The 23,951-nt window shown below is 41.6% G+C and overlaps 1 protein-coding gene across 16 annotated transcripts in view; it reads right to left on the bottom strand.

Moving 5' to 3' along the window:
• TEX2 (testis expressed 2) overlaps positions 1 to 23,951 on the bottom strand; it is a 111,211-nt gene that overhangs the window by 34,295 nt on the left and 52,965 nt on the right. For all 16 annotated transcript variants that reach the window (XR_011523298.1, XR_011523300.1, XR_011523299.1 and 13 more), the window contains 3 exons: positions 7,980 to 8,180; positions 6,693 to 7,032; positions 4,986 to 5,233 (listed from right to left, as the gene is read on the bottom strand). Coding sequence is in view for 13 of the 16 variants with exons in the window: in XM_070561609.1 (XP_070417710.1) it covers positions 4,986 to 5,233; positions 6,693 to 7,032; positions 7,980 to 8,180 (789 nt within the window). In the remaining 3 variants the exon portion in view is untranslated. The remainder of the gene's footprint in view (positions 1 to 4,985; positions 5,234 to 6,692; positions 7,033 to 7,979; positions 8,181 to 23,951) is intronic.

Below are 23,951 nucleotides of genomic sequence, written 5' to 3'. Positions count from 1 at the left end.
ACAAGGGAGTCAGGGCTTCATGACTAGTTACTAACCACTAAACATCTGGAGCACCAGGCCCTTTCTCCCAAAACAGTGGTATTTTATAATTCAAACTTTGAGTGCCAAAGTGATTTCAATATACAGAAATCCATGAACATGTTTTTAATTATTATGGGTAAGACTAACTGCCAAAAGTGTTTTAGCATTAATACAAAGCTAGTTTATATTTGCTAATTATAGCACTGTGTGTTTGTAACATCAGTTTGGTTCCTGAGTACCAGTGGTCCCATTCACCATCTGACCTAGTTTAGCACTGGGTTACATGTGAGAAGGAGGCCAAGTATGTGGAAGTTGCCATTAGACCTGGAGTCCTCAGGGTAAGAGATGCTTTGATCATAGCCTATAAGAGGACAGCAGGGTAGGAGTGAGGAGGGGAAAGGCTGGGTCAAAGGCTGGAGCTGTGAACCAAGCTACCTCTATGAAAGAGAAGGGGAGCATGCAACTCTGGGTAAGCATCTGGGTGGTGGCTGACACTGACCATGTGACAGTATAGCTTGAAAGATTGTCAAAGATTCCTTGTATCTCTGAGTCCTTTGAGTCCCTCTTAGACTCAGGATATCAGAGGCAATATGGACCCTAAGAAATAATCTGGCCCAGTCTTCAGCAGGAAGGATAAGCACTAATGATCACATCCACAAGGCTGACATTTAGCGAGACTGTAGGAAACAGGTACTCTTATTACCGGTGGGAACGAAGACTGGTGCAATCCTTATGGAGGGGATCTAGCAATATCTTACAAAACTACAGATGCGTTTACCTTCTGACCTAGCAATCCCATTTCCATGATTTCACTCTGAAGATACACGCTCAACAACACAAAAATATACGTACATAAAGTTATTCATTGCAGCAATGTTTGTAATTGAAGAATACTGGAATCAACCTATATGCTCATTTAAGAGAGAGATTGAATAAACTAGGGAACATTCACACAACGGAGTACTTTGCAGCTGTTTAAAAACAAGGAAAGGGGGCGTGATCAATGAACTGATGTGGAATGATTTCCAGAATGTACTGGTATGGTAAGTAAAACAAGCAATGTGCAAAAGAGTATCCATAGTATGCTACCCTCTGAGTAAGACAGAAGGGGAAATAAGAAATCCAGAAAGGATAAACCAGAGCCTAAGGAGATTGGTTCACTATGGGGAGTGAGTGGGAAAGACATGGAGGAATACAAGGAATACGGTGGGGGAGACGACACTTGTCCAAGTATGCCTCTGTACGGCTTTGATTTTTGGAACTATGTTAATGTTTCGCATGCACAAAAAAAAGAAAATAAAGTCAAGGGTGGGTGGAAAAGGTCCTCATTTGCTCGAATTGCAAAATTAAGAAATAAAACTAGTAAAGAACTATCACCACTACTTATAAAGAAAAGTATTAAAAGTAATAAAAGTAGTATAGGAACACTGTGGCAGATCTTATTTTCCAAAAACGGTGCAATATTACCCATCCCAAAAGCTCTTCCAAGAATGTGCTACTCCCTCAGCAAGAGGTGGCATCTATGCCCCTCTCCTTGAATCTGGGAAAATTTTTTGACTACTTTGACTACAGAGCATGATGAAAGCAACATTGTTTTACTTCTGAGACTAGGTCATAAAAGGCAATAGAGTGTCTGTCTGGCTCTTTCTCTAGGGATGCCTGTCCTTGGAACCCAGTCACCATGCTGAAGGGAGCTCAGGCCACATGGAGAACTAAGGCTCCCAGCCCTCAGCCCCAGCAGAGCTCCCAACCAACAACCAGCATCTACTTGTCAGCCATGCGAGTGAGCCATCTTGGAAGTAGATTCTCCAGCCCCCAGGCCAGCCTCCACAGCTGACACTGTGGAGCAGAGAGAAATCGTCAGTGCTAAGCCTGGTCAAACTACAAATTTGTGAGCAAAATAAATAATTGCTGTTGTTTTTAAGCTACCACTTTTGGGGCTGTTTGTTACACAGTAACAGATAACTCAAACCCCTATCTCTACCTTATTCAAGACCATCTTAACTACCAAATCGCCCCTGAAAGCCAGGACATGGCCGACAGAAGCAGGCCAAGTGGATGCAGAAGCCAGCACTTAAGATCACACACTTTCTTCAAAAGCCCCTCTTTCAAAGACAGTTATCTCCATTCACACAGTTCTAGCTCTCTGGTTTCCTAGCCCATGCAGATTAGAATCATTAAATTAAGGGTCGGGATGGGAGATGGGGACAAGCGCTCAAGGAAAAGCAACTAGAAGGATACATACCAACACCAGTCAAATGACAACCGAGAGAAAATACTGCAGTCTGCCCTCTGGGATGGCTCAGGTGAAAGGCTTCCTGATCTCAGGAGCCTGCATGACGACAGGCCTTAATTTCCATTTGTTGTACCGAGTATTTAAATTATCAAGAAAAGATTAAATCATCCTGCCTAGGGGACCAGGAAGTTCAACGTGTTTTTTAAAGATTTTCATCAGACTTAGAAGAGGGAAAAAATGGTTTTCGTACTTAAAGGGGTAAGTGCCAAGCACCTGGAAAGGAGGTTTGTATTTGAGACTCCTGATACTGACAGCAATGCTGGGTCGAGGGGCTGGGCTGTGTGCCATCGGGGCCTCTCAGTCCCTCCTGGGACTTCCACAGGCCAAAGTGATTACATGATACAATAAGTGCATAGAACATACACTGAGGAAACAATGCTCCAAAACATGTGTGTGGTTTTTTTTTTAATTTAAGAAACTCTTTTATTTTATTTTTTTTTTAAGATTTTTTTTTTTTTCCTTTTTCTCCCCAAAGCCCCCCGGTACCTAGTTGTATATTCTTAGTTGTCGGTCCTTCTAGTTGTGGCATGTGGGATGCTGCCTCAGCGTGGTTTGATGAGCAGCGCCATGTCCGCACCCAGGATTCGAACCAACGAAACACTGGGCCGCCTGCAGCAGAGTGCTCGGACTTAACCACTCGGCCACGGGGCCAGCCGCTAAGGAGCTCTTTTAAAAAGCAAACATTTTGTTAGATAATTTTCTTACATCAGCGCACAATTCTCCTCCTGAGTCTGAGAGTCCAGACAGCTAATAACCCAGGGAGAAAGGGAATTTGGAGGAGGGGGATTCACTGGTGGTAAAAGGATGTTTCTAGAACAGTTTTGCTTTTTTTTTAGGAAGATTAGCCCTGAGCTAACATCTGCTGCCAATCCTCCTCTTTTTGCTGAGGAAGACTGGCCCTGAGCTAACATCCACGCCCATCTTCCTCTACTTTATATGTGGGACGCCTAGCACAGCATGGCTTGCCAAGCAGTGCCATGTCCACACCCAGGATCCGAAATGGCGAACCCTGGGCCGCCAAAGCAGAACGTGTGCACTTAACCACTGCGCCACCAGGCCAGCCCCTAGAACAGTTTTATATTACATCACACTAGCCTAGAGGTAGGGCTAGCTCCCATTGTAGCAGATAAGTTAGGTCAGAGGGTAGAGGCAGTGGGTCAGAGGCCAGCAAAGGCATACTGTCTTTTTGCCCTGATAAAGTAGGTTCGGTGAGGGTTCAGGGGCCTCTTCCATACTGAAGAGGATCAATGGAATGAATAAAGACCAAAGGCTAAAAGCACAAAGAGGAAGGCACCAAATGCTCCCCCTTAAGAACAGAAACACGGTCACTAAAAGAGATCAAACACTTTAGTAATTGAATATGAAAAAAATACACTTCAAGGTACTCCACAGGCGGGGAGGCTGTGCCTTAGAACATCAGCAGGAGTAGTGGCAGGAGGCCTCAAATCAAGCACAGTTTTAGAATGACCCACCAAAATGGTCGTAGTGGCAGCCAAGGGGCCTCAGAGTTGCAGATCAGGTTTTGCACAATCCATCACTCAGCAACTGTGAAGTTACCTAACTTCTGTAAGCCTCAGTATCCCCATCTACAAAATGGAGAGAATAGCATCTAGTTTGTAAGACTCTCCAAGGGACCAGAGTAATTCCAAAGTTCCTAACAGAGTCTGGCTTATGGCAGCTTCTATTATTCATCTTACTTATCACGGATGATCTTGAGTCAATGTCCAGCTTGTTACACTGTGGAAATAATACCGTAGGTAAATTTTCAAAAGCAGTGGACATAGCTGAGGACTCTGAGAATTTGAGAATACAATGGTTACTGAGGAATTAGACCTCCACTACTAATGATTCTGTGAACTGCCTACTGAATACCTAGTTGCTCAGATCAAAAAGCTAGGAGTTATCTTTGACTCCTCTGGTTCTCTCACACCTCACATCTAATTCATCAGCGAATACAGCCAGCTTCCCTCCAACACATACCCCAAACCCAGCCAAGTCTCACCACCTGCTGTTACCACCTTAACTTCAGCCATTCTCCACTACCATGATCACCTCCCACCCACTCTTTTCCTCCTAGAGCCAATTCTCCATGGAGAGGCACTTATCTTTTTAAACTTAAATCAGATCTATGTGATTCCCCACTCAAAACCCTCCCAGGGTTTCCCACCCACCTTGGACCTGGTCTGATGAGGCCCTACTTCTCTGTTCCTTGCACATTGTCCATCCATACCGTGCCTCATCACAATGCCTTGAATACTGCAACCACCTCCTGCTTCAGGGCCTTTGCACTTGCTGATCCCTCACCTGGAATGCTCCTCCCATACTTATCACCATGGCCTACTTCCTCACTTTGGTCAGGTCTCTACCCAAAGGTCACCTCTTCAAAGAGGCCCTCCCTGACTACTGATCTAAAATGGCAGTTCTGGCCACTTTCCATCCTTCCTTATTTGGCTTTATTTTAATTCTTATCACCACCTGATGTTTGTTTCTTGCTGTCTCCTTGACTAGAGTACAAACCCTCCGAGGGCAAGGCCCTTGTCTGCCTTGTTCATCACTGTGTCTCCAAAGCCTCGAACTGGGCCTGGTATACAAGAGGCACTCAAAGTGCTTATATATGAAGGTTTCAGTAGAAGAGCACGAAAGCCACAGCCCAGGGAGCCAGCTTTACCTTTTTCCCAGTGGTGGGGCTGCTCTCTGCACTCTGCACGGGGCTCCTTTGGGGGCTTTGGCTTTCATGGGGGACACATCTGGCCATGTACACGCTGTAGTCCAGAAGCATCTTCTGCCGCACGCTGCCCCCCAGGTCCTTCTGCTTCGGCTGGGGCACAATCTCCTCCACGCTGCCTTTGCTGCTGCTGCGGCTGTGAGTCGGGTGCCCCGAGGGACTGTTGTGCCTACTGTGTGAGGGCAAGAGCCCTGGGGCAAAGAAGTGACAGCTGTCAATACAGAGGAAGAAAACGACTGCAACGGACAGCCACTCATCACTTAACAACATGGACACATTCTGAGAAATGCGTCATTAGGTGACTTTGTCATCATGCGAACATCACCAAGTATACTTACACAAACCCGTCTAGTATAGCCTACTCCACACCTAGGTTATAGGGTACTAATCTTATGGGACCACTGTGGTATATGTGGTCCCTCATTGACCGAAACACTATATGGCACGTGACTGTAAATGGAACACAGAACAAACTCCACTGGTTTAAGTTGAAAAACAGTTAAAATGCTATCAAATGACTGTTTAAAAAATATTTATAAGGTTATTTCCCACTCTGAAAAATACCTTCCCCTCTAATGATAATTTTTTAGAACAGTTTTTATTCTTCTCCAAGACAATTCAGAATCCTGGTGCCATGAAATACATCTGGTAGGTACTTTTCTCTTTTTTCCTGGTGATCCTGAAGGGTCACATAAAGGACTGACACAACCCCAGGGGCAAATGGAAAGTGGGCAGAAAGCTAACAGCTCATCCACAGCTCATGGCCATTCCAAACACGCCAACTTTCATTCAACAAATTTTTTTTATCAAGCACTTTCTCTGGGCCAATTCTACATTAAAAAGAAGAATAAGAGATAATCCCTGACCTTGAACTCAGGCACCTAGGCAAATAAATCACAATTTTCTGTAATAAGCATTGTAACTGAAGCACAACTAAAGGACTTTCATGGCGGGAAGAAGGGAGTAACTGCCTCTGCCTAAGAGAGCTGAAAAGTGCTTTCTCCAGTACTGACTTTCATAGGTACTGACCTCTGGACTGCCTCTCAAGGGAACACTTGGCATTTTCCTGTCCCAGATGGGGTAAGAGCATTCTAGGTATAGGGAACAGCATGTGTAAAAAGCACGTTTGGAGAATGGTGAGAGATTCAGTGAAGTTTCACGCAGAATACATGGGCAGAGGGATAGTAAATGAGCAGAGGTGCATGGTTATCAGTGCAAATGCAGGGAGTCAGGAGGCCAGAGGATTCAGCATTTCTATATTCTATGGCCATCTTAGGCTGGAAGGACATGTTGAGGGCCAGCAGCTTGAGAGCACTAGCTCCCTTCTCTCTCACCTTCTTATTATAACTAGGGTTCTCCTTTTGCTTCTTCTCTCAGAGGAGTCATAATATGTAAAAATAAATATAATCCTAAGGAACCAGCAAAAGCAAAAAAAACATACATCTGCAAATGGTTCCATTATTGGTTAAATGATTCAGCACAAGGGTTGCAGTGATCAGCCTAAGAGGTAAACGATTCATGAGAACACGTCTTAGGTGGCAGACAGTTAGCAATTCAGGGTGGGCTTCCTTCTGTCCTACCTGGGAATCTCTCTCAATTCTCTTACAGGCCTTTTAAAAATACATACACATTTAGCACACACATCATTACCTGGTTTACTTCCAGAGACACCAGGTGGCTTCTTGATTTCCGACTTCAGCTTAGATGCCAGAATAAATCTCCTAAACCACTCCTCTTTTTCTCGGCCAGTTCTCCCAAAGAGATACAGTATCTGATCTCGCTGGCTAGATCTTGTTCCCTCCTGAGGAGGGGATGGCTTCTTAGGGTCCTCGACTCCCTGCTCTTTCTCAGTTGGTGGCTTTTCTTCAGAAGTCTCTTTATCACTCTGGGCCTTAGACATGAAGTCATCTTGTCGACCAAGCTCGATACAAATGGGGTACTTTTTATTCCAGATTCGTTTTCGAGCCAAACTTTTAGGTACAAGATAAATCTACAGAGAAAGGGAAATGAGGATTTACATACTAAATTAAGAATTGGCTACATTGTGCATTGATATTATGCAGAGCACACATGAAACATTATATTCTTTTTGACTAAAATGATGAATGTGAAATAATTACCACCTGTCTATAACATGACTATAGAAACTGGAATAAATTTTTAGAAACAACTTGTTATTCTTCAAAATCATTCCAGAAGTAGATATTTAAGAATTTTGCAAGAGTTACAAATATCTATAATTTTCAGGTAATAGTAGCATAATAATTGTTTAGCGAATTATCACCAACTAAATTTGGATATCAACTGGGTTTAATGACCCTAGGCCAAACAAGCTGGGGAAAAAAAAAAGAATTCACCAAATTAGATCTAGTTGGGAAGTTCAATAAAGTTATACAAAAACTATTTTAAATATTTCTATCATTTTGGGGAAACTTAATATCACTCACATGAGTTACAAGACAACCAGAGAACCTATAGCTTTTCTGAATAACAATTTACATTTCTCAAAACCAGAAGTACATAGTACTTTTATCAAAATGTAGTTATTTTGCATACTCGTAATTTCCACATTTACAGAGCCTTCATTATTTATTGCCCTAATACCACACAAAGCTTTTTGTTTGACTGAAAAAATTTAACTCTCCAAGTCAGAAGAGTGTGCAATGCCTGGCTCCTGGACCAGCAGCACTGGTATCACTTGGGAGCTCATAAAAACGCAGACTCTCAGGGCCCACTCTCAGTTGCTGAATTAGAATCTGCATTTAAAAAGATGCTCAGAAGATTCATATGTAGATTAATGCTGAGAGGCAATGCTCTAAATTATGCTAATGCTTTAAAACACACACAACTTTAGGACAGAAAAAAAAAATACAGTGAAGCAACCAATATTCCAAATGCTTTTCAATCATCTAAGATTCCAAAATTAGTTGGGCTCACCTTGCTGTCTGAGAGATCGTAGATTTTCTGGCTGATGTAGGTGACCTCTGGCTTTGCTTCATTGTAGCTTGCCCTCCTGGATATATTTTTATTGGGCTTTGAAAGTCTTAAGGTCCCACCCTCAAGTCGAACAAAGACTGAATGTGTCAAAGTCGCATGGTAAGTTTCTGGATCATAGTTGTAAATCTCATTCATCCATCCCTGATGGAGAAAATCTTCCATTAGTAAAAGTAGAATAAATACACTTCTGATTCAATATGAAAATGATGACCACTGTGGTATGCAGGACACCGAAACCAAACTTTAATATGACTCGAGCGTCAATTGATGACTAGAGGTTGCTGCAACAAGTGCTTAGCTTGACGGATAATCAGTGCTGAGAAGTAATTTGGTATGCTTTTTATAACTGAAAACCTGGATTTGGGGGGAGAATAATAATATTCATTATCCTAAATAAAAGTTTCTTTTCCTGTTTTAAAACTAACAAGCAAATCAGGACATTCACAAGTTTTGTTAACGTAAACAGAGCAAGTCTCTGGGCCTGACCTCCTCTGCAGGTGGGTAATCCTACACAGTCTGGCCCTCTTAAATTAGCCAAATATGCCCTCTTCTCAGCCCACCTGCAAACAATCTTTCAAATTTCAGAGCATATTAACTCATGTTACCATTCCAGGACTCAGAGGACCCCTACCACTCACTGAAATCACACAGTAGAGCAGATGATTGAGAATTAGGCATTAAATCATAGATATGATCAACAATATGTCAAAATTCAAAGATATATAGTAACTTAAATGAATAAAATTGTGCTCTAGGTTCCCCCCATCAACATAAATGTATACATTGATTTTTAAAAACAGCAAATATAGTGGTGTGCACACCACACACAAAAGCATAACACACGAGAAAACTGTGCTAAAGCTAACCTCATAGCTGTAATCAATATTCATCATTTAACACTCTGCCTGCCCTACAGTGATTTTTCAGATGAGTGGCCCAGACCTCTTTAAAAGAAGTTCTCTAGGGAATTTTACTCCATATCTTCCCACTCCTCTCATTTTGTAAATGTCTTTGTACTGAGCAGAGAAGTACTAAAGATCACTACACTGAAGGCAGGATTGTCATTCTTTTCAAGGAATAGCCATTTCCATGGTGAGTCCCTGAGTCTCACACTAAAGTCCTGAATTGAGAGCCTCTGCAAATAAGGAATCCTCAGAATTCTCTGTTATTCATTTATCAAAAACATGTGTTGAATCTATTTATGTATCAAGTAATGTGTCAGGAGCTGATACAAAGATGAAAAAAGGGAAAGGATTCTTGACCAAAGGGTGCTCCAAAACCAGCAGGGAAGAATTAGGTCTTCATTTTGCCACCCTACAACCCCACTAGGGTAACCATCAAAGAAAAGTCATCACAAAGAGTACCCTGAATGTGTTATGGAAGTAAAAACAGACAAACACTTCTTTGTCGTGGGAGGTATGTGTGAAATTTAGAAACCAATTAGACAGATTTATATACCTCAGTATATTTTTTGCATGAGCTAGGAGTACCTCCTCCCCTCCCAATGAGTCACTTGTATCTATTCAAAAATGCTGAATGAGTATGCAGTGGCGATGCAAAGAGGGTGTGATCTACATGTCTGTAAAGAAACAGCAAGGCTCAGAGCAATGAAGTGAAAAAAGGGACAAGGGATACAGAGCACAGTGGGGCCTGAGGCGGTCTGTGTTTTCAGAGCATCAGTTTGGGTGGCATTATTTTGCTAACTGTAGAACTAAGTACATTTTTAGGTCGATAGCTTTTTGTCTTTTTCCTTAGTCTGATATTAGGATGAAGTGCATCCATTGATTTTCCAATGTTTAACCAGTCTTGCATTCTTAGGAAAATTATACATAAGTCATGATGTACTGAAGTTGGATCATACCAGCTCATGAAAGCTGACTCTACACATCTCTTCTCAACTCCGTGTTTAGTGACTTCATATTGATAGATTCTAATTGGCCATGGTGGGAGTTTTTACACATGGAGATCAGTCAACAGTAGAGAGGGCTCCCCAATCCCACTCCAGAAAGCCAGTTTACCAGCACAATACTATTATCCTTTTTATATACACTGCTGAATTTGACTTGCTATTACTTTGCTAATTTGTCCCTATAAGTTCATGAGGGAAACTGGTCTACAGTTTTCTTGCTATATCTTTCAATATTAGCTAGCCCCATAAAATGAGTTGGGCAGTGATCCTCCTCCTATTTTCTGGAAGAGTGTGCATAGCATTAATATTTCTTCCTTAAAGGTTTGGTAAATATGCCAATGAAGCCATCTAGGCCTGGAGTTATCATTGTTGAAAGGTTTTAAACTATGAATTCAATTTCTTTAATTGCTATTGGACTACTCAGGTCATCTATTTCTTCTTGAGTGAGCTTTGGTAGTTTGTGTCTTCCAAGGAATTTTTGTCTATTTCCTCTACCTTGTCCAATTTCTGGGCATAATGTCGTTTGCAAGATTTCCCTATTGTTCTCCTAATGTCTGCAGAGTCTGCAGTGATACCCTCTCTTTCAGTCCTGATACTGGCAATTCGTGCTGCTCTCAAACCTTTCTTCTTTTCTAATAAAAGCATTTAATGCTATTAGTTTCCCTCTAAGCATTGTGTCAGCTGCAATTTTTGATGCACTGTATTTTCAATTTCATTTGACTGAAATTATTTTCTATGTTCCCTTGTGACTATCTTTGGACCCATGGACTAATTACAGGTGTGTTGTTTCATTTCCAAATATTTGGGAATTTTCCAGATATCTTTCCGTTGCTGATTTCTAGTTTAATTCTATTATGGTCAGAAAACATGCTTTGTATAATTTCAGTTCTTTTAAATTTGTTAAGGTTTGTTTTATGGCCCAGAATATGGTCTATCTGGTGAATGTTACACGTACACTATAAAAAATATGCATTCTGCTTTTGTCAGATGGAATTTTCTATAAATGTATTTGTCTCTTTAAACAATGTTTGTCTAAAATGTTTTAAACAAAGATTTTCACCAAAGATCTCCTGGCATATAATACACAGTTTTCTTTTTATCCAATTTGGTTACATAAAATACTTTCTTACATATAACACATTTAGCAGGCCTAAACTTCTAAAGGCAAATAGATTAATAAAGAACTTGAAGCAGATCTGATTTTTCTGGGCTGCTTCAGAGCCATGCTCAAGGGCAGGTTGTATTTTCTTGCAGAGCTACTAAAATCAAGAAGAATCCACGGAGGGAGGGAGGAAGGGCTGGTACTTAAGAACTTCTTAGGGTCAGGGAATGACTATGAGATTAAAATAGCAACTTGCCATCAGTGTCATTTACGAGCCCTTTGGCTCTTCTTGAGTCATTTCACTCTGACTGTACATCTCCTGGCTAGAGTAAAGCTACCTGAGGAAACAGAGCATGTGTGGTATCTCTGTGGGTCCCCATCATAACATCTTAGCTGAGATGCTCAACATTTAATGACTGTTTTGAATTAAGATAATCATAATTTGATATGACAAACATTTCTGCAACAATATCTCCATATAAAAGATTCTCCATCAGTTTCCAACTACGTAAGGTTATTAGTAGACATGTAAAAAAGTCAAAAGAATTAACATGGTACTGGAATTTTGGACAATATACCCAGCATTACAGTTATCATCTAGTCACCACCAGACTAGAAAGGCTGAAGGGAAAAAAAAGACAGGCATTATGTTACGAAGTTACTCTCAAATAGCAGGACAGTCTCTGTGAAACAGAGTACTGCAAGCTATAGAGATTTTTCCCTTTCGAAACCCCTGAGACAAGACACGTTAATTATCTGATTTATGAATAAGAGAAATTTAGGAATAAAAGGTGGTTTCTCTCCAATTGCTTTCATTTTGTCTTTCTTTAGTCAGCAAATGCAGAACTGTCGAAAGAAGCAATGTCCAATGGAAATATGTGAGCCAAAATTTTAAATTGTATAGGAGCCCTATTAAAAAAGAAAAAAGCAGGTGAAATTAATTTAATGTATTTTATTTAACTCAATATATCCAAAATATTATCATTTCAACATGTAATAAATATTAAAGATCACTAGGTATTTTACATCCTTTGTTTTGAACTAAGTCTTCAAAATCCACTGTGTATTTTACACTTAGAGCACATCTCAGTTCCAACTAGCTACACTTCAAGCACTGAACGGCCACACATGCATGGCTGGTGGCTACTGTATGAGCGCACAGCCGATTCTGGGGTTCTGGCTTTTCAGACCTAGACACCTGGCTGAACCAGAATGGTCAAAATCCGCCTCTCTCCTCTTGCTGACACTTGCAACGCGTAGTTTTATGTTGTGTTTTACTAGGTGCTTTACATAATTAAAGGAGAGAAGATAATCTAAGGAATCTCCAGATGAACATTCTACTTTATAAATTCAAAATCCTTTTAAAAAGCTAACATGCAATATTAAAAACTCAGGAATAAGGATAAAAGTAATCCGGTAAAAGGCTAAAGTTTTTATTTTTTAATTTTTTTCCATTGTTTTATTTATTTATTTATTTATTTTTGAGGAAGATTAGCCCTGAACTAACTACTGCCAATCCTCCTCTTTTTGCTGAGGAAGACTGGCCCTGAGCCAACATCCGTGCCCATCTTCCTCTACGTTATATGTGGGACGCCCAACACATCATGGCGTGCCAAGTGGTCCCATGTCTGCACCCGGGATCCGAACCGTTGAACCCCGGGCCGCTGAAGCAGAGCGTGTGCACTTAACTGCTGCGCCACCAGGCCGGCCCCAAAAGGGTAAGGTTTTAAAAAAATTCCTAAAGTTCTATAAGAACATTAAAAGATAATCTACAAACAAAGTTACATCAAGTTTTTAGCCTATTCCTTTGGTTTTTAGTAGAAAAGACGACAAGACACACAGGCACGCGTGTTGGGATACAAGCCCCGCATCAGCTCACCTGTTCACAAGACCACTTGGAGAAGAGCCACGCTTCTGCACTACTCTATCAGGCTGCTACTCAGTTATTGCTCCTAGTACAATTCTTGTACCCGCTTAACAAGAGCAACCATTTCCACAGTGCTTCGGGGATTCAGCTCTCAGCCACAAAGCCAGGCTCCCACCCCAGCAGCCCAATGAACCACCTGAGTGGGAGAGCCAGCCCTGACAGAGTTCTTGCTGGGCTGCAGCCGGTGTCCTCCCACAGGGCCACAGATCTGAGATGAGGTGTTGTTGTCCTTCTTTGCTAGCAGCTCTGACAGATATAGGTCACCCTCTACCACTCACCAAACTGCAAGAATATTAGAACAACCTGATTCCGAGGATGTGAGGGACAGAAGAGAGTTTTAAGTCCTGCACAGTTCAAAACCACAAAGGTGCGAGGCGGGGTCGACCTAGGAAGAGAATCTAGGACATGCCTTCCCCGGGGAGAGCACTGAGGGGCTCCAACATCCCTTCTTCTGGTTTGGGGCTGGCTCCATCCTCCTCCCAACCCCCCCTCCTAGCCGCTGTGCTCCAAACACCAGGGCACCTGTGGTTTCTCCTTCTCTTTTATCTTCAGCTTTCCTCCTTCCTGCACTACCATTTTCTTTTCTTTGTGTTAAAGATGTATCAGAGGCTAAAGTCCACAGCTGCCAAAAAACAAACAAATACAACTGACAAATCAGGATTTGAACTGGTTTTTAAAAATTTTTTAAATTTTTTATTTTTCCTTCTTCTCCTCAAAGCCCCCCGGTACGTAGCTGTGTATTTTTAGTTGTGGGTCCTTCCAGTTGTGGCATGTGGGATGCCACCGCAGCATGGCTTGATGAGCAGTGCCATGTCCGCGCCCAGGATCCAAACCAGCAAAACCCTGGGCCACCGAAGTGGAGCTGAAGGGGCCCGCCTGGTGGCGCAGCGGTTAAGACTGCACGTTCTGCTTCTCGGCGGCCTGGGGTTCGCTGGTTCGGATCCCGGGTGTGGACATGGCACCAATTGGCACACCACGCTGTGGTGGGCATCCCACATATAAAGTAGAGGAGGATGGGTAGGGATGTTAGCTCAGGGTGTCTTCCCCAGCAATAAGAGGAGGATTGGCAGGAGTTAGCTCAGGGCTAATCTTCCTCAAAAAAAAATAAAATAAAATAAAATAAAGTAGAGCTGAAGCAGAGTGGGTGAACTAACCACTCGGCCACGGGCTGGCCCCCACAAATGAGGAATCGAATCGCACGACTATTGTGAACAATCATTTGTTAGCTTAAGCAGGGCCCAATCCTTGATCATACCTGATCCCGGAAGACTGCTGGTCAAAAGACATGCACTGACACCAGCCCACACACATCAGCAGAAGGGCTAGGAGTCTGACACGCTTGGGTTGCAGTACTGGCTTCACTACTTCCTGCCAAGCTGGGTGATGCTTATCCTTAGACCCTCGGTTTTCTCACCTGTAAAGGGTTCAGGATGGCTTACTTCCCAGCTTCATGCCTCCCTGGTCCCCACCTCACACTCTGCTCAAGCCATAACTTTCTCCATGCTAACAGTGCTTTACTGAGGTTTAATTTCCACATGGGAAAAGGAACAAATCTTACACATATGACTTTTAAAATATTAATATTCATATTTATAATAATAGGTTACACTTAAGCTCACATTATGATCCAGACACCTCAGGCGCATTATCTCCTTTATTTCTGCCAATTCCCTAGAATTTTACAGGTGAGGAAAGTGGTGAGGGAGGTTAAGTGATTGACCTTGAGAGCGGTTAAAAAAAAAAAGTGGTCTAGAGAGTGGCAAATATGAGACTTCAAGATCTTGAGACTTCTCAAGATCTTAAGAGTAAAAAAAGTTAAAGTTTTTCAGGACAGAAATTGAATTAGCTACTTCTTATCCAGAGTAGAGAGAGGCATTGTGACCGGAGTCCAGGTTTCCTGACTCCCATGTAGAGCTCTTTCCAGAACATTACAAGCTTTGATAGGAAACCCTGAGAGACTGCAGGGACTGACAACTGACTCCACATCAGTCAGGCATCCAGGATGCAGACTGGCCTTTGGGAGGCTCAGGCCAAGAGATGGCCAAGCATGACTCTCCTCAAGTCCCGCTGATTCTGCCTCCCAATATACCCCTACTGACCCAAATCCAGGCTGCCCTTGCAGAAAGCAATTGCCCAGTGCAAACCCTAACTGCCTTTTGATACCAATCAGCCAGTTTTTCTCAGGGCATGACAAACTCCCTGGATCAAGCTGCACATGGAATTTCCAGACCTTAGTGGTCAACTATCAAATCTTGAAAGCAGCACAGCAACTCCAAGGCCTTCGGCCTGTTCCCCATATAGTGCCCGACTGTCTACTGCTCAGCTGTTCCAAAACTCTTAACCCTGATTTCTTACCAAGTAAGATATTTCTCCAATTTTATTTTGTTATGGGACATGGGAGTGGGTGTAAAGAGATATAGCATATAGTTAGCAACTCATTCCATTTTAACAGCTCAACTAAAAGACTCAGAGATGCTCTCAACCCACACTAAAGCAACCCAGACAAGTCTCATTTCTTTCTGAAGCTGCAACTGTTAAAATGGAGACAGTGCACGCCGCTGGGGGACAATAACCACAGTCAGCCAGGCTGCAGCTGGCTGGCCCACAGACTGGTCCTGTGATCCCGTCTGTAAAAGGTCAGGGGTTTCTCTCCAATTCTCTGCTGGATTTAGAAACCATGTCTGGCTGAAAGTACAAACCGCAATCTGTAAAGGGACTCATTTAATACTTGGAAAGATTAAAAGCTACAATTAACCTTTTGCAACATAATAAAGTCTGGAAGAACTATTATTGTGCTCACTTTCAGTTACACTGTCAATCAGGAGGTCAAGGCCAATGCTCTCTTGGTTAGCTTGATGCTGAGCTGACCAGAGAAAAGCACCAGCCATCTGACCAAGGAAGTGATGGGGCTTTCTCTACCTTCAGCGCGTGGGGTGCTTGGGCTGACACCCTGCTGTCACGTGGCTGTGCTGGCATTTGAGGCTGCCTGTCACTCAGATACCCTGCCTCATTCATCTAGTCTATCAGGGAAGGAGCAAATCCTTTTTTTTTGAGGAAGATTAGCCCTGAGCTAACATCTGCTGCCAATCCTCCTCTTTTTGCTGAGGAAGACTGGCCCTGAGCTAACATCCATGCCCATCTTCCTCTACTTTATATGTGGGATGCCTGCCACAGCATGGCTTGCTGAGCAGTACCATGCCCGCACCCGGGATTGGAACCAGCGAACCCCGGGCCGCCAAAGCAGAACGTGCGCACTTAACCGCTGCATCACCAGCTGGCCCGGTAAATCCTAAACATAAGAACAGAGTCAGGACCGGAGGCCCCTGCTGCTGAAAGTCATCTCTGAAGCATACAAAAACGTGATTACTTTTCTTTTGTCCTCAAAACTAAAACATAAGCAGTATTTTCTCATTGCCAGGCTTAAACCCTTTTTGGTGTATTAACGGTTTAGAACTGGAGTCATCAGTTAAAACACAGTATCATAGATCACGGATTTTGGAATATAGCAGGAACAGTCCACTAAACTTTACAGCACTTTAGATACAAATTTGATTTCACCCATCAAAGACAAACAGACCTACAGACATAGAGAATTCATATTATGAATGACAGCCTCAAGCAAATAGTTAACATTCAAAATAAAGGCTGCTCGAAGACACCATCATGAATATACAAAAAAATCCCTTCAGGGAGGGAAGCACCAGTATCAATACTATCCACACCCTCCAACTGCCTGCTTCAAGGTCACCTTCCCAGCAGCTTCACAGAAGCACTGGAGTCAGGGGTAAAGCCACAGACTCTGCTTGGAAAAATCACCTTTATTCCAGTTTTTGCTATCATTCAGGGTAGCATCTCCCCAATTCAGGTATATGCCTTGGCAGAAAGTAACAGAGGTAGGAGACAACAAGCATTCAAATTAGAAAAATAAGATGATTTCAGATGAACCACTGAAAAAAATCAAAGTTTGATTTATGTTAATATACGATAAACATTAAATCATATTAACAAGTGTTGAAATAAGACAATAAACAGATTAGTAAGCAAATAAATCAGTAGCCTCCAAACTTTTTAGATCACATATCCTATCAGTTAAAAAAATTTTTTGAATAAATACCCACAATATATACATTTACTTATAAATTATATACATGTTCTAATGTAATACAGCTTTTATAAAAAGTAAAGAAATAAAGAGCAAAAGATGAAATAATTAGCCTTTTTGCTAACTTGTAGCTTTTCCTTTCTGATAGCTTTGTACTATCTTCAGCTGATATCTCAAGGCACGATATGTACACTTTGGGTGAGGCTCATCGTTAATGATAACGATGTAAATCCATATTTCAAATAGTCTTGTCGATAATTTCCAAGGATTTTGGCCAAAGGTCAGCATATGGTCATCTGTATGTTAAATATTAACAAGGCTTATTTACTTTCTTAGATAGAAAGAGTAAAAATATACACAAATAGAAACTTTAATATTTTCTTCTCGGCTAGTATCTTCAGCAACCTTTAGGAGACCACTTAAAGAAGCACCAGAATGAAACAGAGTTCACAACAGCTGCCAGGGCACCAACACCACACATGTTCATGCCCTGGGGCCATCTTGCTTACAATCTCCTTGTCTTTGGGGGTATGGGAAATCTTTTCTTTAAAGGCTAGTTACTGTACGATAAAAACAATCTTCAATGGATTTAGTTCTTTCCTTATACATTACGTATAAAATTTAGAGGTGAAAAGATACCTAGCACTGATTATTTTCTTCATGGTTAACACCTTACTCTTCTAAAAAACATGACTTGAGAAATCTCACACCCATAATGCCCACAGGCTCTCCCCTCACTCTATAAATGACACCTGGAACAAAAACAGAAGATGGTCCTCTAATTCCTTGCTGGAATTCAGGATGCATTCTCCCAAGGAAACGATGCTATAAACTGTAGTTACACACAGGTAGATCAGAATTACAGTTCAGCCATGCTGAAAGTTAGTAAGTTAAGTGGAAAACTGGCAAAGTGTTGAAAATTGCTGAAGCTGGGTATTGGGTACATGAGGGTTCAATACTATTCTCTCCACTTTTGTGTATACTTGAAATTTTCTATAATAAAAAGTTAAAAAACAAAAGATCCAAAAAAAAAAAATCATTCTGGGGTCACCTACATTGTTAACCATTGTTCCTATGGAATTCAGGAAGCATTTTCCCACACAGTCGCCTCTCCAACCAACTTCAAAACATGGGGTACCTGCTTGTAAATGAATGCCTGCACTGAAACACCTTACCTGACAAGCTTCTTTAGCAACAAGGGCACTGGGAAATAGCCATGTTTATAAAAGCCATACATAAAAACTCAAATGACCCATGAGAGGGGCAGGATATTTTCAGTTAAGTATAATGCAGAAAGAATTGCTTTTTTATTTCTTGTACTCATTATACTGAGGGTTATAAGAGACCAACGAAAAGCAACCCGTCCTTTTTGGCTGTATGTAATGAGGCTGTTTCTCCTTAAGATTTGCTTACCCTAATTTCTCAAAAGAAAGAACTGCATGAAACTGAGATTAAATTTAGAAGTTAGAATTTCTTCTCAAACTGATAATGTTCTCCCTACAAAATTATTCTTTTATATATCAAAACCAAAGCCTGTATTTAGGGAATGCAATTATTTTAAAAACCTATCCTTCTATTAAATATCTAAATGTGACATGATCTAAGGAAAAAAGGTTCTCCAAAATTAATTTCTATCAGTCTTGCGATGGTGTAAATGTAATTTTAGTTATCCTTCTAGGCCATATCTTTTAAAAAGAGACAGATCATCACTCTGGAAACCAACATCCTACTGCTGTGTTCTGCAGGTGGTTTATAAGTCTGAAATAAAGAATTTACTCATGAATAGAATTCAAAACTACATGAGTCATACACTCAAACATAAACCCAAGAACCTTTTGGAATCTTCGGGAAGCTTCTCATTACAGACATGTAGAAATGTTAGTGTGCAGGAATGGCACTGAATTAAACATACTCCTGGTCAAGTGACAAGTACATTTTTGGAGAAAGAAGAACATCCAACTTGCTCAAGAATGCTCAGCAAAAACAAACGTCCCAAGTGCAATATGCTGACTCTTAGTGCCTCATTCTCCCCATGCCCAAAGTCATTCTTTCCCAGGGCCACCAGCTCAAGGTACCTAGCTTGTCACCCAAAATAAAACCCCCAGAAGGTTACCACCCAGGGGTGGTGCTTGCAATAATGCCCTTGGACTCTGCAGCACACATGAGGCTCTGCCTTGAGCTAACTTACCCAGACGGCCATGCTTTAAGTCACGTTAGCTTCTAACATTTTGGTCTTCCCCTGGCTTTCATTCATTCACTTCCCTTTGTGTTGACAACCTGTGGCAACCTTTCTCCTATTTGCCGCTTTGCATCAGCTATGAATTCCCACACATTAAGAACAAGCAGGCTTTGGAGGAGTTCTAAGAGTTCTTTGTGATAGCTCTTTGGCCTCACAAAGGTTTTGACCGCTTTTATTCCAGACAGTAGAGCTGCTGATCAGCAGGGTTCAGAGTGGAAGATGGTGGAGTACCACGAGGCCTAACCAACCGCACACCAGTCGCTAAGAATAGCTACTACTTGGCTGCAAATTAATCTTTTTGGCTCACCGTCCCACATACTCATCCCTGGTGCAGCATCATTTTTAAATAGTGTCTGCAGTGTGGATGGAATAATAAAATCACCCAGATAAAGTACAGAAAAATTTTACTTTTCTCCTACTTTTCCTTGTCATGTGAAGTCACATTGAAGAAAAATTGCCATGCTCCTTGAATTATTTACGAAGCCAATAAAGGAACCAGATTCTTGGTCCAGGTGGCAGGGACTTCCTGGACCCATCAATGAGAACTTCTATGGCTCAGAAGTTTAAAAACACATGGTCTCCTAAAACAGTCCTAGAGCACAAGCTCCCTGCCTGACTGGTTCACGGGGCTCCCAGACAGCATCTACTTAGGGCATGACGTACGGAGGATCACCGTCAAGGGGCTGGGCCTCTGCACGAGGGATCTTTATCACAAGCAGGTTTTATAGCCTCCTATATCAGTGAAGTTTTTAAAAAGTTTCCCTACCTGCCCTCAAGAATTACATCATCGTATCCTCTATAAAAATCAACTAAATAGCATGACATGCATGGAAAATAACTCAAGCCAGCTGACTAATCCTCCAAATCAAGCTATTTTCAAAAAGCGGCCCTTTCAACTCAAACTAGAAACAGGTTCACAGACCTGTTTTATAAAGAAACCAAGGCCCATCTCCTACATGACTTTAAAGCCATAAATCTGGAGGCAGAGTGGAAATCTAGAACTCGCCATCATCCCCATTTCTCCAATGCTCTTTTTGGCATAAGCCATTCTTTACTCCTTTTGAATTCAGGAGGGCAGCGCTGTAGGAACACTGGTTAAGAGGTGAGCAGACACTGCCAGACGATTTCTAATCAACAAACACCAAGTTTCAAATCCTGTCAAAGATGTACCATCTTAACTTTTTCATTGCTTTGGGAAAAGAAAAAACTCTCCATAAGCTGAACTTTGCAGTAATTATTTTTTTGTCTTCTTAAAAGATCACTCCTATCAACCTCTGACTAAACTTTTTTTTTTTTCTTTTTGCTGAGGAAGACTAGCCCTGAGCTAACATCTGTGCCTATCTTCCTCTTCTTTATATGTGGGACACGTGCCACAGTATGACTGACAAGCAGTGCGTAGGTCTGCACCTGGGGTCCGAACCAGCGAACCCCAGGCTGCTGAAGCGGAATGTGTAAATTTAACCGTTGCCCCACTGGGCTGGCCCCTAAACTTTTTTTTTTTAAAGCAAGTATCAGGAATTGTTTTTTAAAAAGCAACTTCACTGGTAAATGATAGGGTCAATACTGACTCAGTGCCTAAATTTTCTGATCAAACCGAATTCATCCATCAGCCCATCCATTCATCTAAAAATTACTTATCAGGGCCCGGCCCCGTGGCCAAGTGGTTAAGTTTGCTCGCTCTGCTTCAGCAGCCCAGGGTTTCGCCGGTTCAGATCCTAGGCGTGGACATGGCACCGCTCATCAAGCCATGCTGAGGCAGCATCCCACATGCCACAACTAGAAGAACACACAACTAAAATACACAACTATGTACCGGGGGGATTTGAGGAGAAAAAGCAAAGAAAAAAGAAGATTGGCAACAGTTGTTAGCTCAGGTGCCAATCTTAAAAAAAAAAAAAAATCCCATTCGATTGGCATCCTCTGTGTAGTTAGTAAATTCTTGACATATAGCAGGGATTGGACTCAACACTAAAGATTGACTACATTAAAATTAAAATATTCTCAAAACAATTAAGTGCTCAAACCAGTTTAAACTGAATGCCATTAGACACTGGAGTAAATATAAGTACCACTTTTCTTTGCTAAAGTCAGCACTAACTTACTCAGAGGGCACATAATTGAGGTAGTCACAGCACCACCATACTGAAAAAGCTTAGCAACCATGCCCACTGAGTCACTGCTGCTCCACTTCATACGTTAATGCTAAGCTTAAGTGTGTCACATCCTCAACACTCAACACTAGCTTCTCTTAAAAAAGAAACAATCTCATAACATGTTGCCATGTGAAAGAAAGAAAAAAGGTCAGACTGCAAAATACATGATCCCATTAAGTCAAAACAAAAAGATTGTGAGTGTGCATGTGTATACTCATACATGCAGAAACTTTAAAAAAAAAAAACTAGGATATATGCCAAATCATTAACTATAATTCCCTCCCATAGTGTGATAAAGAACAATTTTTTTGAGTTTTCTGTGTTTTTTAAACATTGACGATATATGTCTTTTGAATAAGGTAAAAAAAATTATGAAATTAAAAAGCAAAACAAAACAAGCAGTATTTTGGACCCTGAGTGTTCTTCCCCTTGTGGGGTTTTTTTTTTTTTTTTTGCAATCAAGAGAGATCATGGTGACAATTTTTTTCTTTTTTTTTAACAGAGAAGTGTTGTTTTAATGGTTTACATCCACAAGACTTCTGGGAAGGAGGCAGATTCCCAATGTGTAAAATATGAATATTTCAGAGTCAACATTCTTTTTTTTTTTTTGTAGTGTTTTTTAAATTAAGATTATGATAGTTAACAACCTTGTGAAATTACAGTTGTACATCATTATTAGTCATGTTGTAGGTGCACCACTTCACCCCTAGTGCCCTCCCCTCACCCCTCCTTTCCCCTGGTAACCACCGATCAGTTCTCTTTGTCTATATGTTAACTACCACCTATAAGTGGAGTCATACAGAGTTCGTCTTTCTCTGTCTGGCTTATTTCACTTAACATGTTACCCTCAAGGTCTATCCCTGTTGTTGTGAATGGAACAACTTTGTCCTTTTTATGGCTGAGTAGTATTCCATTGTATATATATATACCATATCTTCTTTATCCAATCATCAGTTGCTGGGCACTTAGGTTGGTTCCATGACTTGGCTATCGTGAATAATGCTGCGATAAACATAGGGGTGCACGGGACTTTTGGAATTGCTGATTTCAGGTTCTTAAGCTAGATACCCAGTAGTGGGATGGCTGGGTCATAAGGTATTTCTATTTTTAACTTTTTGAGGAATCTCCTACTGTTTTCCATAGTGGCTGCACCAGTTTGCATTCCCACCAACAGTGTATGAGGGTTCCTTTTTCTCCACAGCCTCTCCAACATTTGTCACTCTTGGTCATGGTGCCATTTTTTGAGCATTCTTATTTAAACAGAAATGAGGAAAAACCTATTAACAGAGAAACCAAACAAGCTTTGAACTATCAAAAAGCCATCAAAAAAATAGAAAACAGCAAGTGTTGACGAGGTCTGGAGAAATTGGAACACTGTATACTGTGGGCAGGAAAGTAAAATGGTATAGGCACTGTGGAAAATAGTATGGCAGTTCCTCAAAAAAATTAACAATAGAATGACCATCTGATCCAGCAATTCTACTTCTGGGTATATACCCAAAGGAAGTGAAAGCAGGGTCTCAGAGAGATATTTGCACACCCATGTTCACAGCAGCATTATTCACCATAGCTAAAACATGGAAGCAACCCAAGTGTCCACTGACTGATGAATGCATAAGCAAATGCAGTACATACATACAATGGAATATTATTCAGCCTTTAAAAAGGAAGGAAATTCTGGGTCTGGCCCAGTGGCATAGCAGTTAAGGTCACACACTCCACTTTGGCAGCCCAGGGTTTGCCAGTTCCAATGCCAGGCACAGACCTACACACTGCTTATCAAGCCATGCTGTGTCAGGCATCCTCATATAAAGTAGAGGAAGATGGGCACGGATGTTAGCTCAGGACCAATCTTCCTGAGCAAAAAGAGGAGGATTGGCGGTGGATGTTAGCTCAGGACTAATCTTCTTCCTCAAAAAAAAGACAGACTAGAACATGGAAGAACCTTGAGGACATTATGCTAAGTGAAATAAGCCAGTCACAAAAAGACAAAAACTGTACGGTCCCACTTATATGACATACTTAGAGCATTCAAAATCAAAAAGACAGACAGAATGGTGGTTGCCAAGGGCTAGGGGGACGGAAGAACGGGGAGTTGTTTAATGGGTATAGAGTTTTGGTTTTACAAAATGAAAAGAGATATGGGGATGAACGATAGTGATGATTATACAACAATGTGAATGCTTTTTTTTTTTGAGGAAGATTAGCCCTGAGCTAACTGCTGCCAATCCTCCTCTTTATGCTGAGGAAGACTGGCCCTGAGCTAACATCCGTACCCATCTTCCTCTACTTTATATGTGGGACGCCTACCACAGCATGGCTTGCCACATGGTGCCATGTCTGCACCTGGGATCCAAACCGGCAAACCACGGGTCACCGAAGCAGAACGTGCGCACTTAACCGCTGCACCACTGGCCCAGCCCCTGAATGTATTTAATACCACTAACTGTACACTTAAAAATGGTTAAGAGGGGGCCAGC

This window comes from Equus przewalskii, chromosome 10 (genome assembly GCF_037783145.1).
Source record: "Equus przewalskii isolate Varuska chromosome 10, EquPr2, whole genome shotgun sequence".
NCBI classification, from domain to species: Eukaryota; Metazoa; Chordata; class Mammalia; order Perissodactyla; family Equidae; genus Equus; species Equus przewalskii.
The sequence above is the reverse complement of the archived record's forward strand: the minus strand, read 5'-3'. Positions and strand labels throughout refer to the sequence as shown.